Consider the following 24294-nt stretch of genomic DNA (forward strand, 5'->3'; position numbering starts at 1 on the left):
GTTTGACTGCATGAGCTGGGGCTAGTTGATACTTGCTTCGGTGGCCGACGGACCGGGCTTGCCATGAGGGCAACCCGGGCTGCTCCGTATGTCAGCGAGAAGCCAAGCATTGCCACAAGTACATGGTCAGCCAGAAGCAAAGAACAAGGTACTTTACTCTATTACACAGCCACTACTAAGCCAGGGATCCAAGTATCTGGAGGAACGAAAATGAATCGGGACCGGGGGGGCTTGATAATCCATGGTGTGCAAGGAAGAGCAGCAAGATTGTGGGCCAGTCTGGGGCTTCCGAGCCCGAGCCGGCGAGACGGAGCGGCACCATGAGGCACCTGGAGAATATGGAAATTCCAAGCGGTGGATTCGGGGGTCCGTGAGTGGGGCGGTAAGTTGGGTCGGTCGGGAGGATGGAATAGAGGAGGAGGATGAAGAAGATAAGGATGATGCCGGGTAGGTTGTTTGTTGTTGATGCGGTGTTGGATATTATTGTGTTGGTACGTTGCTATTGTATTGTGACTATTGGGGAGGCGAGGATGTGGAGATGCCGAGGTGGTATTGATTAGAAAGTACTGCAAAATGGCAAGGTAAAAAATGATAATAATAATAAATAGCAATACATGTCATCAATTATGGTGATGCTCTACAGGTGTGTAAGTACTGCCCGTGTACTTGTAATACTTGTAACAGGCTGCCAGGTTGTATGTAAAAGGTACGTCACGGAGACGTCGAGCATAGCCCAATCCGGGCTTGGCGTTGAGCCGGGGAAGATCTATATGCTAGAAAAGGAAGGGATCGATTATTTTTTTTTTTCTTCAAGAAACGAAGCTGTGGGTTCTATTGTAACAGCTTGCGGGTCGAGCAAAAGAATGAAGGGCAGCTATTGCCGTATCTACCCATTGAGGAGGTGACATTACGGTCTATAATGATGATTTTTTTTGTTCACTTCACTTTTTCAATTTTGGGTTGCATTCCGCATAGTGGCAAGGAATCAATCAGTTTCTCGACGCATGTATATGCATCACTGCCTGACAACCTAATGCATTCAAATTACAAAAGAAGCTGCAATGTTCTTCCACGAGCCAGCCACCCCTGGCTTTCAATGACTAACAAAGTACCACGGGGTGTGGCAATAGCGTGCAAAAGCTGAGATGCTTGCTCCCCCCCTATCCTATCAGAAATTCTAAAACAAATGCAAAAAGACCCGAAATCAGACCTGATAGAAAAATACCAGCACAAGATTTGTTTCGCGGAGAAAGTCGGAACAGAAAGACCACGGCGGCCGGCGAGCCAATCACGGGATCAGATGGGCGGAACGGTGCCGTTGGGCCGAGACCCAGTGGCACGGACTGTGACTTTTTTTCGTTTCCGCAGTTTGTTTGTTGATGCTGGCATGGTTCTAGAAGAGCGAGAAAAAGAGATGCGAAAAAGGGAAATGAGCTGTTCGACTTGTTTCGCGGTGCTACAGGATGACGGTGTTTGTCCTCAGACGCTCGGGTATCTGGTGCCGAATGTCTCGAGCAGTGCAACTGAGACACTCAAGGACAGCAAAAACAGGTCGATGCCGGGCCTGCTGCCGAGAGGAGCCGCAGCAGCGGGTATTCCAGCCGGCACCTCCATATTTTCTGCCGTTTCTTACTTGTAGGACTCGGGTGCTAGTACAAGTACCTTGGCTTCACAGCAACCATGCAGCTCTTGGTCCTCGTGGGAAGCGCCAGGGGGCGTGTACACAAGGGCCAGGAAGGAAAAAAAAGAGAGACAGCGTTCGTCTCTTGGGCGACGAAAAATCGCGGGGTAGCGAGATTGCTCACACGCCCCCTTTGAGCGGGTAGACTACCTAATGCACAGACAAAAAAAGAACTTCGAGGTGCTGCGGCTCAAGGCAAAAAGCCGGAGCTGGTGCTTCCTCTTTTGCCCCGGATTGGGACTTGTTTGTACATGACTAGCCCTGTTCCGCCCCGGCGCCGGAATTGGCTTCAATTTGACTAACACGGGGGAAAAGAGTCAAGTGATTTGGAGAATTTGCGGAGGCTGACGGACGCTGAGCTGTGACTTGGGCTCCCCTTGTCGCTTTTTTGTGCTTTCTGCCTGTGCTTTTTCGTTAGTCGGGCAAAAAATAGAAGGCAGAAAAAAAAGGAGAGAGATCTCGTGCCCAAATGCGAAATTCAGTTGGAAATCTCACCCCCCTTCTGCCCGGGCTTGGGTCCCTGGTGGGTTCCACCTGTGAATGGGGGAGTATTCTTTTTCCCCTTCGCCTTCGCCGTAGGTGCTAATGCAAGAAGAATAGCTATCATGGATTGTTGGTTTCTTTTTTGTTTATAGTGTACTCCGTACCTGCGCCTGTATCCCGTACCCGGCAATGCCTGAAGTGGTACCTACGGAACGCTTTTGTGTACATGTAGCGGGAGAACGAGTCAAGCTTCCGGGCCGGGGAGTAAGAAAAGAAGCTGGCTGGCATTGGGCTCTTTTTTCTTTTTTTCTTTTTTTTCCTTATTCTTATTTTCCTTTTTTCGTCCCTTGTCCCCGGACCTATTGGCATGGATCTTCGCGTGAAGCCCGTTCCTGTTATTTCAGGCCCAGCCTCGTGACCGTCAGAATCCTGCTGCTATTACTCAACGATTATTTGTTTGTCTAGCTCGGCTTAGACCCCGTGTTGCCCGTGTTATTATTCGTATCCAAGCACAATGCCGAGAGCATCAAGGTCTCGTCCCAAGCTCATCACCACAATACGGGGTAATTAAAAAAGGGAAAAAACCAATTGCCACATGAGCATCATCCGCAATCCCATAAACTACCCGGTTAGGCAAAGCCGCAGCAACATTCGCCCCTTCGGCGCCCATTCCGTACGTAATCGCCCCGCATTAGCCGTAGGCGCGCCGGCAAAGTCTCGACACTTACAAACTGCATGGGTTCGGAATAGTCCGCTTGCGAACTGTTTGCGGTTGACTCGAAACCTCGTTGGCTTGGTGACTTTGGTCAGACTGCGTGCCCGGTTTTTGCCTGCCTATGATCGAATGCACGTGTGGGATGGGAGGAATTGCCGTCTACGGGAAGCAGATTCACACATCACACATCAGACGGCAGTTGGCGAGCATGAGCAGACCAAGGTTTAAATAGGCCGCTGTTTCCTCCTCGAGCTGGAGATGAAGACAGCTTCGTTAGCATCAAAAAAACCAAGCTTGCTTCAACCACAGACTTTTCTTGTGCCGTCATCAATTCATCACCACCGTCCACCAAAAGCACTAACACTTGACCCGTGCTGGCTATCGTGAGTCAAACCCGAACGTTTCTTTCGCTGTACCTTCTTCTCGTCCCCTTGCGTCTTCTGGAACACACGCCCCCCTTCTCTGCAGCCCAATTAAAAAGGAAAGAAATAAGAAAAACGAAAAATTCATCAAGAAACATGACCCAAAAGTCCCATGCTTGAATTAATTACTTGCCCTCTCCTGCGTCAGGGCCTTGTTGCTGCTTGAGCCGAGTGCAGACGACAACAAGCGCCACAAAGTACACGCAGAAACATCCTTCACTTCTTACTACATGCGTACTCACACTTACACACACGCCCCCTTTCCGTCTCTCCTATTCTCCACACAAAAAGCTCGGTTGTTTCTTCTGCCTCGCACCCCCTAGTTTCCATTCTTGTTCATTCCGATATAAATTCGTGTGTCAAGCTTCGCACTGCCCGCCACGGCTCCACCAGAGGCCTCCTTCGGAAGGGCTTGTGCTTTAATCCTACCAGTCGGGACTGTTCGATCGCAGGGCTACTAGGCACTTGTATCTAACACTTGGCTCTAGCTTCTGTCCTTCTGATCTGCTCAAGTACATCGACACGACTCGGGACCGCTGTACCTGTCCCGGTTTCCACTCTGGAGAAGACCCCGTCATCCTTGACCCGCCACCCCCTCCCCGGTTCTTTTGGCATTAGCAGCTGAAGCGGGAAGCAAGAAGAAAAGACGACAGCTACATTCCGAACTGTCCCTCCGACTCGATTCTCTGGAATACATAAAGATCCAATGGATCCCTACTTCAGAACTGCTTCTCCCTACACAGATCCTACCGTCAAAGGTCCCAAGTCGCAGATCCAGGCATCGGGAATAGATTTACGCAAGAGTGAGTCGGCTCACACGACCCTCTTGCTGCCAGCAATGGGCCAAGCAAAGGGATTCTGCCAGACTTGGGAGGCTAACACATGAACAGTGATTTCAAGCAACGTCAACAAGACTGCTCTGCACCCTGGTGGTGTTCAGTGAGTGCTACCTCCTCCTATCCATCTTCTTTTGATGGGTTTGTGGTGATATATCATGGCAAGGTGGACTAACATCAAATGCGCTGCAGGCCTTACCGCGAGCACACCGAGCTCGGTATGTCCACCTTTTGTCTTGATCCAGCTGACCTTGGCACACCGCCTTTGGGAACTGGCATTAACTTGTGTGCGCTTCAGAGGAGGAACTTCACGAGATTGCCCACATTGACTACGACCGCGTCGCCATTGTAAGTCCTTGGTTGAAGCAAGACATGATGCAAGAGCATCGCTGACCTAGTGCAGGTCGCCAACCCTTCCGTCGCCGCCCTCTACGAAGATGCCCTCGTCTACGAGAGCGGCACTGCCATCACCTCCAGCGGTGCTCTGACTGCCTACTCCGGCGCAAAGACCGGCCGCTCCCCCCTGGACAAGCGAATTGTCAAGGAGCCCTCTTCAGAAGAGAACATCTGGTAGGTCATACACATGCACATGCAAACCGCTTATTCTACAGTTACACGGCTAACCAAGGCTCTGCAGGTGGGGACCAGTCAACAAGCCCATGAGCCCTGAAGTAAGTGCCTGATCGTCGCTGCGAGCGTCATCTCCATCGTCATTGCCTGTCTTGTGTTCCGAATCTACCCATGCATTCGTTTTCGTCCACATTGTCTTACTATCCCTGCATCTTTTGTTCTGGCTTGGGTCAATGGTCACGCGAGCGGGGCGGCTCCTATTCAGCTCCTCAGCCACCTCTCGCAGAGTCCTTCAGCTGCTGCATTCACTGGAACGGCCGCTGCCAGCAGGCAAACCAACCAGCGAAAGGCAATTCTCTTTTGCTTTTTTGCCCTGTCGAATCGGAAGCGCATGCGGAGAAGTGCCCAGCAAAGCAGGGATGCAGCTCTAGCTTGGCGTCACTGCAGGCCCGAGACCCCGCACAATACAAAAAAGTGACTTGTTCGGCACTCTTGCAAAGTCACGGCAAAAAAAGAAAAAAGAGAAAAAGCCGGGGCCCCGCTGGACCGAATCGGGTAGCCGACCATAAGCGGCCTCCCGACACAGACCCGCGGCATTGGATTGGACGTCTGGCTTGTGATGCTGCCTCTTGTCTGCCTGCATTCCGACCCGATCCGCTCCGGCCTGCGTTGGAAGCCAAGCTGACAGTGTCCGCTGGCCGTCAACAAAGCTGTTGGCTGGCTGATTGGCTGGCGTGTAATTGCTGATCTGCTTCTGTACCTGAGACTGTCTTGTGCAATGACGAAGAGAGATGATGAGTGAACGAGCTTATAGATGCTAACAAAATACGCCTTAGGTCTGGAAGATCAACCGCGAGCGTGCTGTCGACTACCTCAACACCCGCAACCGCATCTACGTTATTGATGGCTATGCCGGCTGGGATGAAAAGTACAGAATCCGCGTCCGCGTTATCTGCGCCCGTGCCTACCATGCTCTCTTCATGAGGAACATGCTCATCCGCCCTCCTCGTGAGGAGCTCGAGCACTTCCACCCCGACTACACCATCTACAATGCCGGAACCTTCCCTGCCAACCGATACACCGAGGGTATGACCTCTGCCACATCCGTCTCCATCAACTTCGCCGCCAAGGAGATGGTTATCCTGGGTACTGAGTATGCCGGTGAGATGAAGAAGGGTATCTTCACCGTTCTCTTCTACGAGATGCCCATCAAGCACAACGTCCTGACCCTGCACTCATCCGCCAACGAGGGCAAGAATGGCGATGTTACTCTCTTCTTCGGTCTGTCTGGAACTGGCAAGACCACCCTGTCTGCCGACCCCAACCGCGCCCTGATCGGTGATGACGAGCACTGCTGGAGTGACCGTGGTGTCTTCAACATTGAGGGTGGCTGCTACGCCAAGTGCATTGGCCTGTCCGCCGAGAAGGAGCCCGATATCTACAACGCCATCCGCTACGGCTCCATCCTTGAGAACGTCGTCTTCGACCCTGTCACCCGCGAGGTTGACTACGACGATGTCACTCTCACCGAGAACACCCGCTGCGCCTACCCCATCGAGTACATCTCCAACGCCAAGATCCCCTGCTTGACCGACAACATGCCCACCAACATCATCCTCCTTACCTGCGATGCCCGCGGTGTCCTGCCACCCATCTCCAAGCTCGACAGCGCCCAGACCATGTTCCACTTCATCTCCGGCTACACCTCCAAGATGGCCGGTACCGAGGACGGCGTCAACGAGCCCCAGGCTACCTTCTCCAGCTGCTTCGCCCAGCCCTTCCTGGCCCTGCACCCCATGAAGTACGCCCGTATGCTTGCGGACAAGATTGAGCAGAACAAGGCCAACGCCTGGCTGCTCAACACCGGTTGGGTCGGTGCCGGCTTCGCCCAGGGCGGCAAGCGATGCCCCCTCAAGTACACTCGTGCCATCCTCGACGCCATCCACTCTGGTGAGCTCGCTCAGGTCGACTTCGAGAACTACGAGGTCTTCAACCTGCAGGTTCCCAAGTCCTGCCCCAACGTCCCTGAGGATCTGTTGAACCCCAAGAAGGCCTGGACCGCCGGCACCGACAGCTTCCAGCGTGAGGTTGTCAAGCTGGGCCAGCTCTTCCGCGAGAACTTCAAGAAGTACGAGAGCGAGGCTACTCCCGACGTCATTGCCGCCGGCCCCAACGTCTAAGCAGCATCTCAACAAAAAATGGAGGTGGAACCAAAAACGATAACAAAGAAAAAAACTGCTCAAGGATACGAGGGAAAGCGTTTGACTTGAAATTCTTATGGAATGACAAATCGTGATATCCAGGGTTTTTGGACTTTTGACGAGTGAGGAACACGAAAAACAAAACGAAGGAGGATTTTGATTTGGAAAGGATTTAGACTTTTTCCTTTTGTCCCTTTTTTTCTCATTTTTTATCTTTTTCCTTTTAATGGCCACGTTTTGAACGTTGGGAAAGCATCGATATGGGTCGGCGTTTAATTCATTTCACGTCCCCTTTGCTATTTTGGAGGGAGGACTTTGGGGATGCACTTTGCATCTCTAACGAAATTGCTATATAGCCAAATTGAATATGTTTTTAAAAAATATCTTGATCCAAATAATCGCTTGTGTTGTGTATATCTTACTACAAGTAGCTGTTCGTTTACGTATCAGTCTCAAACAAAATTGGTAAAGCTCTCTAGTACTGACGACCACAACTCGTCGCTAAATAGATAGCTGCCGTCCTCGGCGCCAGTATAAGAACTAGAACCTCCCTGATGCTCGTCCACCGAGTTAAGCCCATTGACATTGTGACTTGCCGTTTGCTGCATCAGAGCGGCCGCATTGGCACTAGCATTGGCAGCAATGATGTCGTCAATGGTGATGGCAGGAGGAGTTATAGAGGCAATCGGCTTCTCATCCACGAGATCCACGCCCAGGATTGCTTTCATTCGCGGTGCGTACGAGCTTGCCAGCACGGCCATGTGGCAGCACAGGGTGCCTACAACGTCGAGCCCTTTCTCCTGTGTTGAGAGCCCGGCGATGAGAAGGCGTAATCTATCGTAGAGCCTGACGACGAGATTGAGGTAGTCTGCTTCATCGATGACGGCCCGGGCCTCGTTCAATACGTCGCCCTGGATGCTGGCGCGGGGACGGTTTCTGACGATGAGCTTTAGTAGCGTGGAGACGGAGCGTGGGAGGATGATGAGGGAGGCGCAGAGCTGGGCGATGGTGAAGACGGTGACTTGGGGGAGCTCGGCGTCGGGAATGTCGATGTAGGCGTTGATGAGGGCCTTGCTGTGGCGGAGGAGGAACCATAGGAGGGAGCATCTGAAGGGAGATGTTTTGAAGGATTGTGCAGAGCGAGATTGGGCAAAAGCGTGGCGAGACTGGTAGGACAGGTACTCGTCGTCGAGGGCCAAGTCGCGGATGGCAATGTTGATGTAGTGCATGTTGCAGTGGAATAAATTTGCTAAAAGAGAACGATAAGAATGTGTTGTGAGTATATAAAAGAACTCGCGTGTGACAAGGTAAATGTTCTTTGCTGGGAGAGATGACGTACTGGCTGGGTCTGGACATTTTGATAATTCTGCCTCGAGTGTGGCTTTCAGACTTTCAAATTGTCGCAAGTTGGCCCCTACCATGATCTTTATGAATGATTCATCCTGAGATGAAATGCCTGTGCCGACTTCTGGGAGATCTTTGTAGCTGCTGTCGACGGCGCATATGAAGGACTGTGTGAGAATCAAGGGCCGAATACATCTGTCGGAGGGATATTCGGTGGACATGGACATATTCTCGCAGCATTCATCTATCCTTTTGCTCTTTACCATTGCAGATGGCCGGTTGATCACCCTCGGTAAACTATATGTAGACGACACAACATTAGCAACAACCCATATATATTTCACTCTTCAGGCCGTCTTTACCATGTAGCAACCCAATACGTCCCAAGTAGTGCCCTCTGCTGGTCCGTGGTCAACTCCCCCCTTATATGATGCAGCCTCAAATCATGCACCATATTCACACAAAGATCCAGCAGCAGAACAAGCTGCACGTTGCCCCTCTGCGCAGGATACCGGTACCACGCGCACAGAACCAGCAGCGCGCGCAGCAAGCCCAGGTTTCGCTCCGAGCTCGCGACGATGCGCGACGTGATGTGCTGCATGATTTCGTCGGCGAGCAGCTTCCGGATGGCATGAGCACTGGGGATGGTGGCGGCGATGACGGCGAGGAAAAGCAGCGGTTCCTGCTTGCGGAGCGTCTCGACGGTCTGGGAGGGGGGGAGGACGACGAAGGGGAATTTCCATACGAAGCGAGACTTGAACTGCGCGACATGAGTCTCTGCCTCTTCGACGCTGAGAAAGCCACGGTCGACAATGTCGGGGATGCCCTCTAGTACCGATGTCGTAGGGGGCTCACGCCCGTGAAAGCCCTCAGGCTCGGCGTCCAGCAGTTCTGAATCTCCATAGGAGGCCTCGGGGATAGAACCTGTCACAGATGAAGGCTCTGTACTTGATGCTGTTCCGTTGGTAGAGGCAGACCTGGAGCCATCCTGACTGCTCACGCCGTTTCTGAGGGCCACCAGCTGAGCTGTGAGTTCTTCAATTTTGCCCTCCAGAGCATCAACCCGACTAGTTAACCAATCAGTGAGCCAATTTGATCTAATAAACCAGTTGCTTCTTGTACATGAAATCTCTTACCTATCATCATCTTTGCGTTTCCGCTTCCTCTCCGGCAGATCGAGATACGCACACTGCTTCCCAAGACGGGCACAGCGCTGGCACAGATTGTCTGTCTGTGGCAAGCACTTGGACTTGGCCTTTGTGCACGTGACACATGCTCTTCTCTTGACTCTGTAGATGTCGCCTTGTTGATTCATCATCAATTACGTGAAACCGAGAGGCAAAGCAGGTGTAAGTGGAGGAGAGCGAATTTGGAACGGCCGGTCCAAGAGCCGTCGGCCGATGGCAGCTCGAAATTTCCGTTTCCGTTGCTGACAAACAACGCCTCTGATTGGCTGGACATCAAGATGGGATCGGACGTCGGACATCGGACCAGCCGCTCCCGTTCTAGAGTTACTCAGCCAGGAGAGACGCTCCGTTCTATACACTTTGAAACGATGAAGGATTTGAGACTATAGCAGGATGAGGTGATTTATCATGATTCATACATGGCATCAATTGTTTGTAATTGCGGGACTATTCCCAGGACTAGGTTGCGGCATATGCGGCTCTCCACCAGACTTACTTGGACGGAACCCATCATCTTTGAAAGCCACTTACACGAACACAAACATAAACACACATGTATATATAAAGACAACTCTCATGACCAAAATGAATTATTTACACCTCAACATCCATCAGTTCAATCATACAATCAACTCAATAATCAATCAACCAACTAACCAACCAACCAACCAACCTCATACACAATGCCCTCCTACGCAATCACCGGCGCCTCCAAAGGCATTGGCCGCGAATTCGTCCGCCAACTCGCCCAATCCCCATCCAACACCGTCCTCGCCATTGTCCGCGACCCAGAATCCCCCGGCATCAAGGCCCTCGCCCAAGCCCACTCTAACGTCCACCTCATCAAAGCCAACGTCACAGACCCGCAGTCCATCCTTGCCGCCGCCGAACAGGCCGCCGCCATCCTCGACGGCAAGCTTGACGTCCTCATCCACAACTCAAACTCCGTCGACATGGCCACCTTTTCGCTGCCCCCGTCAAAGGTCCCCTTTGATGTTGAGGCTACCAGGAGTTTCTACGAGGAGCCCGTTCGCACCGCTATTTACGGCGCTGCGTGGGCGACAAATGCGTTCTTGCCCCTGATTGAAAAGGGAGACCTCAAGAAGATTGCACACATCACCAGCAGCATGGCAAACACTGAGGTCATTCTCGGCACTGGTGTCGATTATGCCGTGGCCTATTCCATTGCAAAGGCCGGCATGAATGTCCAGATCGCAAAGTACGCTGCTGAGCTTGCTCCCAAGGGCATCAAGACCGTGGCTATCTGCCCTGGCTGGGTTGAAACTCATGAAGGTAACGAATGACTCCCCACCCTCTCTTTTCCCGCTGATATGAACTCGTCTTTCCCAATTTCTTTTTTCTTCTCTCCTCTTCTTTGACTAACAAGGCATGAATAGGCCCAAAGCCTCCTCAGCTCGTCGAGGCGACAGAGATAATGCTGAACCAATTCCGAAAGATGGAGCCTGACTTGAAGGGACAAATGCCTGTAGAGGAAAGTGTCTCACAGCAGCTCAGGGTCATCAATGGACTCGACGCTGCAAGAAGCGGTACCGTCATCCGGGCTCGAGATTTCAAGGCTTGAAATTCAGGGGCTTGCTGAAGTTGGAGCAACAGTATGCCCGACGCGATAGACTTTTCTGCAGCAACACGGTCAACGTGGGATTGAAAGGACCTCATATATAGCGGACAGGATTATCGTATATGTATTTGGCATCTATAAATAGCGAATGCTCTCTAACTTTTGGTGTCGTGGCAGCGAGGGTATCCCAGACACGTCTCATATTTCAACATGCAAGTCTTTAACCATCATCTTGCTTGATCTTTCATTATGCACCGTAAATAAAAAAGGTAATGAGTCCAGAAAAAAAAAAAACCAAAAATCCCACCGCATTAGCACATTGTATATAGTTTAGTATGTGTATCGGAAGAACTTGTTCTCCTTATCTGTCATGGTGGCCCAGACTTCAGGAGACATAAACTGCTCCTCATTCTCCTTGCTGCGGTCACCGCGTCTCTTGTTGCTCCATACATAGTAGAGGAAGAGGGCAAAGGTAGTCACGGCAGAGCCAGCCTGAGTGCCCATGACCGCCAGCTTGGCAGGTCGGAAGTCGGGCGCATCACGAGCCTGGAAGGTCTGGGGTCCAATGATGTTACCCAGGGAGAACGAACCGCTAACAATGGCAGCGGCAAAGGCACGCTTGGTAGCACCACTGACGTTGGCAACAGTCAACTGTATCCATCATGTTAGCCACTCGCTACCGCACAATGAATTTAAAAGGCAGAGCACTTACAGCGTAGAAGAGGGGCAGGGGAGCGACAACTGCATTGACCAGGTAGATACCAGCCAAAACGCCTGAGGGGTGGGTTTTGGAGTTCAGGAAGGACATCAAGGCGCCTCCAATAATTCTATGCCGAGAGATTAGAAAAATACGCCCGCTAGCATCAGTGTGTACAAAAGCGTTAAACTTACGCAGGAATGATGCAGATAATAATCCAAGCCCATCGGTGGGACTGCTTGCGAACGCCGAAGCCGACGAGAAGAGTGAAAAAGATGCTAATAACACCCGAAGGCATGTTCATAAGGGCAGCCTTAGTCGGCACATAGCCCAGGTTCTTAATCAGCGTAGCAGAGTATGTCGTGACAACACCACTGGAGACGGAAAGCTTTAAAGAGGAAAAATATCACGTTAATACATGAATACAAATGCACAGTGGAGGCGCAGCAGGACACTTACCAGAACAACGGACAGGAGCAAAAGCCAGATTTGAGGGTCAAGGAGAGCCTCCACAATCTCCTTGGGACGGAACTTGCGGCTCTGGATACCAGTCTGGTTGACGCTGACATGCTTCAAGAGGGCAACCTTCTCATTATCAGACAGCCAGGAGGCCTTCATGGGAGTGTCAGGCAAGAAAAAGAAGGTGGAGAGGCCGATGACAACGGTGATACATCCCAAGACGACAAACATGATGCGCCAGCCAGCCAAGGAAGCACCAACAGTGACATGCTGGAAGCCGTAGGAAATGGCACCACCGAGGATCTGACCCAGACCCAGGCCGAGATACCAGAAAGAGAAGCGGGGAGCCTGCTCAGATTTTGTATACCACTGGCTGCTAATGAGCATCAAAGAAGGTCCAATAGTGGCCTCGAAGATACCCAGGAAGACACGAGAGACGAGCAGCGTTTGGTAGTTGTGAGCCGCAGCACCGCAAGCAGTAGCAACGCCCCAGAGAGTGACATTGAGTCCGAGCCACTTGGCAGCTGGAACGACCTGGAGGAAATAGGCTATTGAGACATTTAGTCAGTATGGTTGTTTTCTCAACAAGAGGATGTTACGATATCGGACAAAGCTGGAAAGACTTACTATTGGGAATTTCGAAGCAGAGCAAGCCGACGAAGCAGAATGTAGCTACGTTTGAAAAGTCGTTGCCCTGAAGATTCAGGTCCTTGTTGAGGCCCATGACAGCAGCGTACTAGTTCTGCATCAGCATATCGTATCACGCAGTCACAACGCACGATAGGCGCCCAGCTAAAGCCGCTCACTCGATCTGAGTGGGGGCTGAAATGCAGGTACGGGGGAATCAATGCCAGATCAACTTACATTCAGGATGACCTTGTCAAGAAACTGCATTGTGTAGCACAGAAACATGAGGGGGACAATGTGGAAGTCAATCTTGAGCCGAAGAGAGCTGATGTTGACGGCAGCAACGCCAGCAGCATCGCGATGCTCGTTGAGGAATCTCCAGGCATCGTCAATGCCAGCCTCGGGAACGTCGACATCGCTATGGGACGGGGTGGTTCCCCGAACATCGATATCGCCGCCTTTCTCGCTAATGTTTTGGGAAGACATTTTTGCGATTGTCTTCGCAGGTCTCGACTCACGAGTCAATACTCCACGAAAGAGCTATGGCCGTGGATTCGGATCCAGCGAAAAGCGCGAGTTGTAGACTCGACGGAAAAAAAAAACACTGGGGGAAGTGACGTGATGAGTCTGACTGCCAGCGAGGGAGTGAATGAAGAGGAAGGATTGAGCAGGGTGTGTGAGATTGACTTTGAGCAGAAAATCTCGCTCCCAAACCAGGACGATCGGCGTTGGCTGGGAAAAGATCAACACCTCGAGCCAGGAATGGCAGTTCAAATACGACGTGGAAGGGGAGGGATGCCGTACGTAGTAATAAGAAGATTTGTGGCCTCCCAATGAGGATGTGTAATGAGGGAGCTCGACGGGATAGAGCCGGGGGCCCGTGGCAATGGGAAGGGGTCTTTGGCCACTCTAAAGCGGACCAGCTACGGTACGGTACGGCGTTGATATCGTAGCTCCTGGTGGTGCAGGAGTATATAGTGGCAGCCGTACGCCAAGTACGAGCACTTCACAGCACAAGGCAATTGGGTGGATTGCGCGAGTGCAGCGGTGCCACGAGGGGCCGCAACGATGATTTGAGCAAGGTTCGGATGCAGGTCCAGGGATGTTAGACCAGACGGACCCATTCAGCAGCGGCCTAGTACAGCCCGTCGACCACCTAAAGATGACTCGTAAGAAAGAGCAAAAGGATAGAAAGCGGTGCCAATGCTAGTGAAAGGGAAAAGACATACAGGTAGCAAAGCAAGAGATGGGAAACGGACAAGACAAGTGGTCTCCTCAATGGTGCTAGCAAAGGGGGGGTGGTACCATAGAACCGGAGAAGAGGGAAAAATGTCTTTGGCCCAAAAGGACGGCCACAATGGGTGGATTGCCCTGCAGCCGGCCTGTCAAAGCACCTCTCCCTTCGGTGCGATGTCGAGTTGCTATGTCGAGTTGCTAACTGCTCTTAGAAACAGTCCAGAAGAGTCGCCGCGGCTACAGAGCATTGATACCGTCATCCAATTTTGTTGATGGGCGAAATCTCCGAAGGCATTGCCAGCACCTGTACAGAATAAAAGCAACAGCCGACCGCTTCCCCATTTTCCGTCTCCCCCTCGGGGGATTCGCAATCACACCAGGCCAGTACCTCAAGGGACAGGGCCTACGGTAGCAGCAAGGCCAGTGCCAAGTAGCCATGGCCGGATATTGCAAGGGGGGTGAGAAGTTGGCGAGCTTGTGGAGGCGGAAGCGATGCCGCGATCGCACGTCGTTTTTCTGGTGTGCTGAAAGCAGCCAAGCGGCCAAGCAGACTCAGTGTGGTTCAGGCAGGCTTGGCCAAGGGGCGAGACACATTTCCGACGGGTTTGCAGGGGCAAATTACGCCGTCGACGCCCTCGAAGCAGGCCTATTCGTGCAACAACAGTGGTGAGTGGCAGCCAGCGTCTAGTCTGTCTGTGGCCTCTGGGCCGTGCAACGGAGCATCGCCTCTCACGGATCGCGTTGCGTATGCATCGAGCATGAATCGACGGGGGCCCGGGGAGATTGACTCGAGTAACGTTGATTGATCGTCTCGTACGATGGCCAAATCGACGGTCCCGCTGGACGGAGGCCATTTTGGCGGTCCCATCCCATAGTGTAGTCGCATCGCGGCCAGAGATGCTCAACTGGGGCCCGGCAGTCGTCCGTAGCTAAGGTTCTCCGTAGAGGTAGCTGGAGAGATTTTAGCTGTGGTGGTCCAGTCGGTTAGTGCTTGGGTGCGCCTGTAGACGAGACCTGTGGCTTGCCCTCTCAGCACTACCAGGTGCTAAGACTTGGGCAGGGCACTTCCCCCCACCGCTCCGACCCGCTCCGCGGCTGGATCCCCTGGTTTGCTCCAATCGAGGCGCCACAATCACAAGCCCAGGGACAGCAAGATGGGTTTTTGCGAGGTGCATCGAGGCCTTCTGAGATTGTGATTCCGTCTGGTTCCTGTATAGGTATTGCAGTGCTCTGTTTCGCGTGGTCGGGCCTGCAGCTGCAGCTACACATGCACCCGCGCCTGCGCCTGCGCCTGCGCCTGCACCTGATACATCGGTTAAGCAGCAGACACGTTGGGTTTGCATGTACCATGTGCATCAGTTGAGTGCCTGCGTGGCCTCCGCAGGAACTTGCTTGATACGGTGTACTGCTGCATTAGCACGCAGAGGGCCACTTTGTTAGCACAGGTGTCATTACCCACTGCGAGTACAGTACATCCAGTAGGTATTGCAAGAGCAGTCGGGTGTGTTTTGTGGAAATTGATGTTGTTGGTTGGGCGTTTTGGCCAGGGAACGGCACCAAGTGGTATGTACGAGGTACAGTAGCTGCGTCTGCTAATATATTGATTTGCCTCGGGGAATCGTACCGATTCCAATTAGATCGCCCACGTTTTGGGGGCCGTTTCTGTCGTTTCTCCCCGTCCAGCCGCCTCTCGTCTACTATTTCCGTCACCGATATCTATCGTCTCGCTCTTGGCAGGAACGCTGTTTATCATTGCCACAGTTGGCAGTTGGCCGCTGACTCTCGGCAGAATTTTTGTCCCTTCCTTCCTCGCTTGGTAGGTGCCAGGTGGATTAGTCGGCAGTACAGTAGGTACGTACTCTATACTTGTACTCGTATCTGTCCTTGCTCATATCGACGCGATTCGCCCAAGCCCTCGGCCACTCCACATTCTAATCTTTTTTTTTTTCCCCTTCACCAAAACCAACCTCGATCTTCGGCTTTTACTCGTCCTTTTGGAGCTGGTACCCTCACCCGCACCAACCACCTTTGGACCTTTACGGCTGTAGGTCTCCATCACGACGCCGCTATACCACAATGACGATTTCCATTTCCTTTCCCCGTTATTCCAGCTTCCCCTGAGTCGATATGACAATGCCACCATGGTCAAATTTCATTCCATTACGCTACACGTACACGCAGGTACTGTATATTTTGTCAGCGGAGCATCTCGGCAACAAGATGCCAACCCTGTGCTATGTACTGAGGAAAAGGGCCCGCTGTGCTTGGCCCACCAAATCGCCCCAGTGATCTTCTAGGGCTAGCAGACCACAAGAGCAGGCCCAGATAGACGCTTAGCAGCGCATTGTATGCCGAATATGGCGTGCGAGCCCGTACGAGCACAGCGACTGCCGTGAGAAATCTCTACGAGTAGTTGATCGACTGAGAGCGAGCAGCATTCCTCGACATCGGTAGCCAGGCATCCAGTGTCTCGCACAACGCTCAGGCCGCTCCCATAAATAGCCTGTCTCAGACCGATAGTCAGCGTCAGGCGAACACTACTCCTGCCGTGGAACGCCAACGGTAGCCGCTTCGCCGAGACACAGCGCTGTCCCATGACAGGTGCTAATGAGCGCTGCCACAGACGGATCTCTGGACGGTAAGGGCCTTGGAGCCTGTTAGTGGCGGCCCGGTCAATGTCAAGAACAGAAGCCTTTGCTGGGAAGTGGATTTTTACTGGCGAAGATCACCACGCCAACCGCGCGCCGGCCCAAGCCACTCCTTCACAGTATGGCCACTGTCCTGACATGTACATGACCCAAGGCCTATGGGTACAGTCCAGGGCAAGGGTAGGGATGCTACCGCGCATCCGTTCCCCTGCTGGCCATGAGGTGAGATGCGTACTCGAGAATCCCGGCTCAGGCAGAGGATATGGGCTCTTTCCACGGACTACGGCGTGGTGCATCCAGCCAATCCCTTCTTGAAGGCATAGCCAAGCAGCTGTTAATTTAATGTGAGACGGCATCGTAGCATTGTCTCCCGAGCACGACTGCCCCAAAAAGGCCAAGAATACGTGGTATCGTTGCAGGGGATGCAGGGCGAATTTGGAAACGTCATGCACGGATTGGTCTATGACTTGTGCCCTCTCTAGCACGGTCCAGCTCTGCTCGGGCCAATCTGTCTCTACCACTCCGTGCTACAAGTAGGGGATCTACTAGCACTTCATGCGAGAGACGAGTCCTGCCATCGTCTAACGCCACGCTTGACCGTTAGGGACGAGAATCCTGGGTCTGACGTACGGAAAAGGATACTCATGCACAGGATTCAACCGAAATGGTCGCATTGAGACGGAGGATTTGAGAAAGCGAACCTCCCAAGGGTCCCAGGCGGAAGTCTCGTGTCCCAGCTTGATGCTGACTGAAGGGAAGAGAAACCCTATCTAAGACACACTTCGCGTCTACTAGTTCGGATCCATCCATCGTCCGACACCCTTTCACCCTTCCCGGCTTTTGGTCTTGGATACGCTCATTCCTATTTTCATATATTTCGTTGGGGGCCGTCCCTTTTGGTCCCGCTTATACTGATCCTCATTTTTATCCTTCTTTGCATCTTGCGATTGACTGTAATAAACTAACATATACCGACTATTTGGTTTGGCTTGGCGCTGGCCTTGGGCATAACTATTATTCCCCGCCGTCTCTCTTTTCCAACTCGTACCCGCGTCACTGCGCCTCTCCCACCGTCTGAGCGCCTTCTTGCATGGCAGCCGTGATCCCTGGTTCAGCCACCAACATCATCCTCAGCTTGGTTTGATCAACCACCAACGACAATTCAGCATCTTCCACCATGGGTTGGGTCTTAAACGCCACCGAGGCCATAAATGATGAGTCTCAATATCCGACCATCATTACCATTTGCGTTGTTCTTTCGGTGGTTTCTATTGCCATCGTCGGTACCCGTCTTTGGATACGCTTCAAAGCGCGCGGTCTTGCTAGCGATGATTGGATGTCTGCTCTATCCGTTGCCTTTGCTCTCATCTACTCGATTCTCTGCATTGTCCGTAAGTCAACACGATTCTGCACTTTTTGGGGGCTTCAAAGTATGAGTGAGTATTGACTCTGCACAGAAACACGATATGGATTGGGACTACCTATCAAGGACCGACCCGCGGCCAGCCTGATTCCTTACACCAGAGTCAACTTTGCAGGACGCCCCATTTACCAAATCGGAATCAGCTTTTTTAAGATTGCACTCCTCATCAGCTATCTGCGGCTCCTCAAAGGGACAGACCAAAAGACGTATCGCTATGTTGTCTTCGGTACCATTCTGCTGGTCTTTCTGGGGCATCTTGGCTGCGCCCTCTCCCTCATATTCGCCTGTAACCCTGTCGATAAGTCTTGGAACCCCCTGAAAGCCGGAACTTGCTTGGCAGCTGGGCCTTCGTTTACAGCCTACGCGGTTGTCACCATTGTTTCCGATATCGTCGTTGCTATTCTGCCTCTGCCGGTCCTCCTGAAGCTCAACATCCAGACGAGCAAGAAGGTCGGTCTTATTGGCATCTTCTTGCTTGGTCTGTTCACAACAGTCTGTTCTATTTTGAGATATACACAGATTGATCGAATTTCCCACGGAGATGGCAACTCCACAATGCTGGTGCTTTGGGGTACCATCGAGTTCAACGTTGGCGTAAGTAATCTTCATAGTGGCTTGTGCATGCACACAGCTAACCCGTTATTTCAGAACATGGTTTCATCCCTGCCATTCTTGGCGCCAGTCTTTATGAGGAAGGCCAAGGAGTACCGCACAAAGAACTCGTACAACAACGGATCATCTCATCAGAACAGTCGAGGAGGTCCCAAGGGCGAGCACTTTAAGCTTAGCGACGTGACCACTTCCCAAGATCACGACAACGACAAAGGTGTCATACCTGGTGGCAAGTCATCGAGCGAAGAAAATATCCTTCAGAACAGCGGCATCATGAAGTCTATCACATACAGCGTACGAGTCGACGAGGACCGCAAGCAGCCGAGGAGGCGTAACGACAGCTTCGAAGAAAATGTTTAGACCATGACGTTGTATAGCAGGCCTGCATCCTGGTTTATGGCCGTACTACTTTCTCCTTTGTTTAATTCCCTTTGTCTGCTTTCCTTTGTCTACGAAAGAGATATGATTCCTTTTACTACTTGATACTGGTTTACTTTACTTCTACGTTATGGAACGTTTGTGACGCTTTGGATTGGCTTTTATTTTTCTCCATATATCTCTTCTTGCTTCTCGCGAGGTGTTTATTAAGGGACTCAGAGATGTACCAAAAACAAAATGGAGCACTGGATTTAGAATAGCCTCAGCGGCAATGGATATAGGTAGTATGGCTTTGAATAGTGAAACTATTTGGCACTTTGACCTTCTCACATGGCTCGTTTCATTTTCTTTCAAATTTTTGCGGAGTCGGGCAACTGCAGGAACCGTGATCGACCCCCTTTGTAGGATTATCCAAAAAAGAAAGTCATTGACATGCATGAGAATAATCAATATATGGAACCTTTCCGACCTCAAAATTCAAAGCATCACAAGCGACCTTACCGCAACGGGCCATGATACCGAGGAGGATCGCTACCTCGCTAATAACGGGCCTACATAAACGACCTGTAGGGAAAAAAAGAGGTAGAGCAGAAAAAAGAAACAAAAAAAAGGGTCATGTACTCGTGCAGTACTACACGTATGCTCCATACATTCGGGGGGATTCCGTTTTCGTTTCGGATCCCCTTCCCGGCAGGTTTCTTGCATAGGGGGATCTAGAATTTGACAACGGAGTAGGGCGCTAGACTGCAGTGGTGATAGCGCAAGTTCCAGGAGACGGGATCCTGCCCACGCTTTAACGAGCTTTGTTTGGGCTGATTAAATTAACCGTGTGGCCCTGACTTGGTTGGTCGTGCTGAGGGCATCAGGCCATGGGACGATGTCCGTACTGGGCTGATTGCTCCTTGTGGATGCTTCGTTTGGGTGCTTGAGAGGGGCCTTTTTTTCCTTTCCTTTCCTTTTTTTCCGTACTGCTCCGCAACACTCCGTAAAGCGTGGATATTTGACTAACCACCATGGATGGAATCCCTTGCAGCAGGCCCGGAAGAGAGGCCCATTGGCCTTTGGCCGGCCCGCCTATGTCCAGGTATGTACAGTAGGCCGATGAGTAAGGAGGGAGGCTGTGATAAAAACCTCACCTGCGCGTTGCGCCACGAACCAGGTGCCAAAAGGCGAAGTGAGGCGTACAGGTAGGGATTAGACATGACTAGTTGAGTGGTTTGCGGTATGCGCTCGTATAACAGGACATCGCTCTGGGGAGCTGAAGTACTAAGCTACAACTACTTGATTAGCTCCAGCGATTCGTCGTCAAATTGGAGCATCATCTCGCGCTTGCTAAGGAGCGGGCTGACGCCAGTCGCCGCCTCTCCAAACAGCCTGGAAAAGGCGTGAGCGTCCAAACAAGCCCTGCGCGAGGCCAGTACCCCTGGCCGGGCACGAGAGACGACGGCGTCTTCATAGGCGTCTAGCGCCTGGCGCAGGGCCTGTCGGAAATTCGGACCTTGACTCTGATGGGTATGCGCTCGCGAGCCTGTGTTTGAGCTGAACTTGTCGCGATTGACCGCTAGTACCGGGACGATGTGCGTCGCGAAGTCGAGCACGTCGATGATGGCATGATTGGCACCTTCGCCTCGGTCTAAGGCAGAGTTAGCAAGTGTCACCAATCTACTCCGAATTGCCGAGGGTGACACGGAATAGTACGGAGTAATAGTGCTAGAGTTCGATCGGGGAATTTGAGAAAATAGAAGAAAATATCTCCCGAAGGCAAGAGGAAGCGGCTTACACATCGCCATTAGATGAAATGCATCGCCCATCAGCACAACCTGTCCGTTCGAGTGCAAGCCTATGGGCGGTGCCCAGTCTAGCACATCCAGGCGCTTGATTTCCGTGTCGGCGTGCACATTGTTCAAGACAAGAGAGCGGAAAGGCTCAGACCAAGTTTTTGCGTAGGCGCGCAGCAGCTCGTACCGTTCCTTGTTGGTGGCTGGGACGTCAGTTGGCGCCCCGGTGCCCGGGTATGGCCACGAGCAATGTAGCTGGCAGCTGAAGACGTTAGGGTCGCTATCAGCCTGATTTCCGGGGACATCGAGAACTAAAATCAGGTGCAGAACAATGCGTCAGCAAATGCATGTTTTTTTCCCTTCTTCTTTCCAGTTTCGCAGCAGATGCCCATCTTCAAGGCGCCTTGTCATTTCTCATCGCCCGAATCTCACAGTTGCCGGCACGGGAGTGGGATGATCGCCAGATCCGCGACGGCGGCCGCCGCTCCCGCCTTGTGCTCCGTACCTGATGATGGATACGATACGTGTATGTACTCCGTATTTCGAGCTCCACAGAACAAGATGCTCAGGGCGGGCCGAAGCCCTAAAACCACCAAACGTCGACTAAAGACAACAAGACAAGGCCACAAAGCAGAATAATGCAGATGCACTCTGCCATGATGGAAATGAGAAGAGTGCAAAGGGGGAGAAACCGGGTGCTTGCGCTACTCACCACTGATGTACATGAAGGAATCGTTGGTTGGCGATGCGCCTTGGAGGAAAAACAGGTCTAGTTTTCGGATTGGCTCGATCTGCTCCGCCGTTAACAAGATCTTGACGCCCATGGTCCGCACAGGCAGCTGCAACAACGATTTTGACTCGTCTGGGAACAAAGCGCGACGCACACGCGACTGGCCCCCATCGCATGCCACTAACAGCGTCCCAGTGCATGAGGTGCCATCTTCAAAAGAGATGCTGACTGTGCCATCGTTGCTGGTATGGAACTCGTGCAGGGTTTTCCCCCACTTGAGTTGAGGTTATTAGCGGAAATTCACCATGATATAAAGACAAAGACACGAAGTTAAAACGCTGACAGAGTAAACGGGTAGAAATAGTAGAGGAGGAAAAGGAAAAAATGACCGTAGACTTAATGCTGGGCAAATTTGGGCCTGCACGAGAAAAGTGGAATGGCATAAACGTTGAAGAGGAAAGAGGGATCAACGGCATCAAAGGCAACAAGGGCAACAGCACTCGCCTTGCGGGCTTACCTCAATGTCAATTCCCTCCGCCAACAGCTTCCGCAGCCTCTGGCGAGTCACTCGAATCCTCGCACTCTTGACCGCCCCCGGCGTCTGCGCCTTGAGCTCTCCGCTGTCGAGATCAAAGAAGGGGAATCTCGATAATTCACCACGCCGATCCGCCCATCGATCCACGCTGGACTCGTCGCAGATGCGCTCCGCCAGCCCCGATGGCAACAGGCTCTGCAGCGCTGTCAGCGACCAGTGCAGCGTTAGACCCCAACCCGCGCCTCGAGTCTCCAAATCGGCATCTCGCTCGAAGATGCGGTACGAGATGCCCTCGCGCTTGAGCTGCTGGGCAAGCAGTAACCCGCTGACGCCGGCGCCGATAATGAGGACGACCGGCTTGGCGCTGTCCGGGGAGTTGGCCCCAGGACCGGAGCTGTCGGCGCTGATGACCATTGTTCGTCTGTCTTTTCCTATCTGCTGGCTCGTTTCTCCAAAATCTCCGCGATGCAACGGTAGGAAACGTCCTAGGCTTGGAGAATCCCTGTTCGGGGCTGATACAAGTAGCTGTGGTTAGCAGGCTACACAGGTCGTTGAAAATAGTAGTAGCTCAGCAAGCTTGGAAGTGTCTCGTTTCGGCCGCAGCAGGTTAGGGAAAAAAAACATAAAACACCAGTGGGGGGGAGTTTCTAATGCACAGGTGTTAGGTTGCATCAAATACCAGTCCCTCGTCGTATCGACCCCCACAAGTCTGGAGCCGACGCCTTTTCAAGCGTTTACAACCAACATTGCATACAGGTGCAGGTACCTGCTTCTAGTCTGAATTCATCGGAGATTGAAAGTCCGAGCGCGAAAGAAACAAGAGAAAAGAGAAGAAGATGCGTCATCGCAGGCTGCAAAAAGCAACCCTTGTCTTGTGATTGCTCTAGTATGCGGATTGGCCGAGACATTCCCCAGCTTTTTCTTCCTTTTGGCCTTCTCTCGGCCACTCTGCGGTACCGAAGCAGTCCCCTTAGCTCCTAGGCCTCTCTAGTGCAGCATGAGTATCCATACTCCATCCTCAGTGCTCCTCATGGTTGCATCGGTCAGAACTCAATGGATCCAAGCAGCTCCATATTGCAGGGTCTCATACAGAGGTACGAGTGCAGGTACGAAGTGCGAGTGCAGTCTGGTTTTCCCATCGGGTAAAGACGCAACGGTGCATGCAGCCTGTCTTACAAGTATGCCAAGAGCAGAAAAGTGCTGAGAATCATCAAACACGGGGCCACTTACGCCCGAAGTAATGCGAAATGCATGTACCGGAGATTGGGTTACTTTCTTTCTTTTCTTTTTTGGCCAGAGCGTTGAGACTGCCGAAGGATTGCTACCCACCAATCTTGCTTTGATTTTCACAGTGATATCGGACCTGTCACAGTGATATAAAGCAGATGCAGTGGCTCCCTGCACGTCTTGCTGCATAGATCGTTCGATTTCAATCAATATGGAACAGGAAATGATTGTCGTCGACACGTACATACAGCCCCGTCAATCAATATCAATCGCGCCGGCTACCGAACGCATGGTCTCAGTCTGAATAGCATCTGCACTATGCTAGTAGTACTATGCTGATTTTCTCTCTCTAGGCCCCCTGGCATCCCAGAAGCCTCCATGGGCGACATGTGGCTGTTTGGCCGAAGCAGGGTTGCCTTTGGCGAGGACATGGAGATGCTTCCATGGTCCCTTGCAGGTCCCCCAGGCACGAACGCTGACTGATACAATGGATATTTGCAAACGAGTCCATTCCCGATAGCCACAAGCACCGCTAGCCAAGTGGGACGCAGCTTGTTAGGAGACCCTGCCGGCCCCGTCTCGCGGCATTTTGGTGCTGGTTCGCACTAGGGCAGTACTTGAGCCAGGCCTGCGCGGTACATGCGTCTTTTCGCGCACACTGTGACCGGCCTGTGGGACCATGGCCGTCACAATCTTTAGCATCTGGACCCCTGGTCTGTCGAGGTGCCAGCTTTTGGCCCCCAAGAACCCACCCACCTCAGGACGCTCGATATGCTCGGCGTGTTTTCCGTACTCCGTATAAGCAAGCCTCTCATACGAGTACCATAGCTTCACCACTTCGCCTTAGCTTGTGGGTTGCCTACTGATTCCCCATATTCCAGTAATTTCATCTCCGGCTTGGTTTCTGGGTCCGGGTGGCCTGCGAC

The 24294-nt window shown here is 52.2% G+C and overlaps 7 protein-coding genes across 7 annotated transcripts; 4 read left to right on the forward strand and 3 right to left on the reverse strand.

Moving 5' to 3' along the window:
- Positions 1-241: 241 nt before the first annotated feature.
- On the forward strand, positions 242-1639 carry TRIVIDRAFT_63906 (uncharacterized protein; the record flags this gene model as incomplete). The annotated part of the gene is made up of 3 exons (XM_014102408.1): positions 242-447; positions 693-706; positions 1197-1639. The coding sequence occupies 3 exons, from the start codon at positions 242-244 to the stop codon at positions 1637-1639; spliced, it is 663 nt and encodes a 220-aa protein (XP_013957883.1).
- A 1522-nt stretch (positions 1640-3161) lies between these two features.
- Positions 3162-7289, forward strand: TRIVIDRAFT_179092 (uncharacterized protein; the record flags this gene model as incomplete). The annotated part of the gene is made up of 8 exons (XM_014102409.1): positions 3162-3262; positions 3790-4104; positions 4192-4240; positions 4330-4355; positions 4436-4485; positions 4541-4707; positions 4775-4808; positions 5544-7289. 7 exons carry the CDS (start codon positions 4008-4010, stop codon positions 6885-6887), a joined length of 1767 nt encoding a protein of 588 aa, XP_013957884.1.
- A 1321-nt stretch (positions 7290-8610) lies between these two features.
- On the reverse strand, positions 8611-9567 carry TRIVIDRAFT_37113 (uncharacterized protein; the record flags this gene model as incomplete). The annotated part of the gene is made up of 2 exons (XM_014102410.1): positions 8611-9319; positions 9389-9567. The coding sequence occupies 2 exons, from the start codon at positions 9565-9567 to the stop codon at positions 8611-8613; spliced, it is 888 nt and encodes a 295-aa protein (XP_013957885.1).
- A 555-nt stretch (positions 9568-10122) lies between these two features.
- On the forward strand, positions 10123-11021 carry TRIVIDRAFT_36493 (uncharacterized protein; the record flags this gene model as incomplete). The annotated part of the gene is made up of 2 exons (XM_014102411.1): positions 10123-10732; positions 10837-11021. 2 exons carry the CDS (start codon positions 10123-10125, stop codon positions 11019-11021), a joined length of 795 nt encoding a protein of 264 aa, XP_013957886.1.
- Positions 11022-11118: 97 nt separating this feature from the next.
- Positions 11119-13548, reverse strand: TRIVIDRAFT_82378 (uncharacterized protein; the record flags this gene model as incomplete). The annotated part of the gene is made up of 6 exons (XM_014102412.1): positions 11119-11669; positions 11731-11845; positions 11910-12103; positions 12175-12722; positions 12802-12910; positions 13039-13548. 6 exons carry the CDS (start codon positions 13285-13287, stop codon positions 11349-11351), a joined length of 1536 nt encoding a protein of 511 aa, XP_013957887.1.
- A 4098-nt stretch (positions 13549-17646) lies between these two features.
- TRIVIDRAFT_73911 (uncharacterized protein) lies at positions 17647-19426 on the forward strand (the record flags this gene model as incomplete). Its single annotated transcript, XM_014102413.1, has 3 exons — positions 17647-18076; positions 18143-18702; positions 18757-19426. 3 exons carry the CDS (start codon positions 17863-17865, stop codon positions 19078-19080), a joined length of 1098 nt encoding a protein of 365 aa, XP_013957888.1.
- A 949-nt stretch (positions 19427-20375) lies between these two features.
- TRIVIDRAFT_147204 (uncharacterized protein) lies at positions 20376-22555 on the reverse strand (the record flags this gene model as incomplete). Its single annotated transcript, XM_014102414.1, has 5 exons — positions 20376-20579; positions 20658-20731; positions 20879-21187; positions 21589-21880; positions 22124-22555. The coding sequence occupies 5 exons, from the start codon at positions 22553-22555 to the stop codon at positions 20376-20378; spliced, it is 1311 nt and encodes a 436-aa protein (XP_013957889.1).
- Between the last annotated feature and the right edge of the window lie 1739 nt (positions 22556-24294).

This window comes from Trichoderma virens (assembly GCF_000170995.1).
Source record: "Trichoderma virens Gv29-8 chromosome Unknown TRIVIscaffold_5, whole genome shotgun sequence".
NCBI lineage: Eukaryota > Fungi > Ascomycota > Sordariomycetes > Hypocreales > Hypocreaceae > Trichoderma > Trichoderma virens.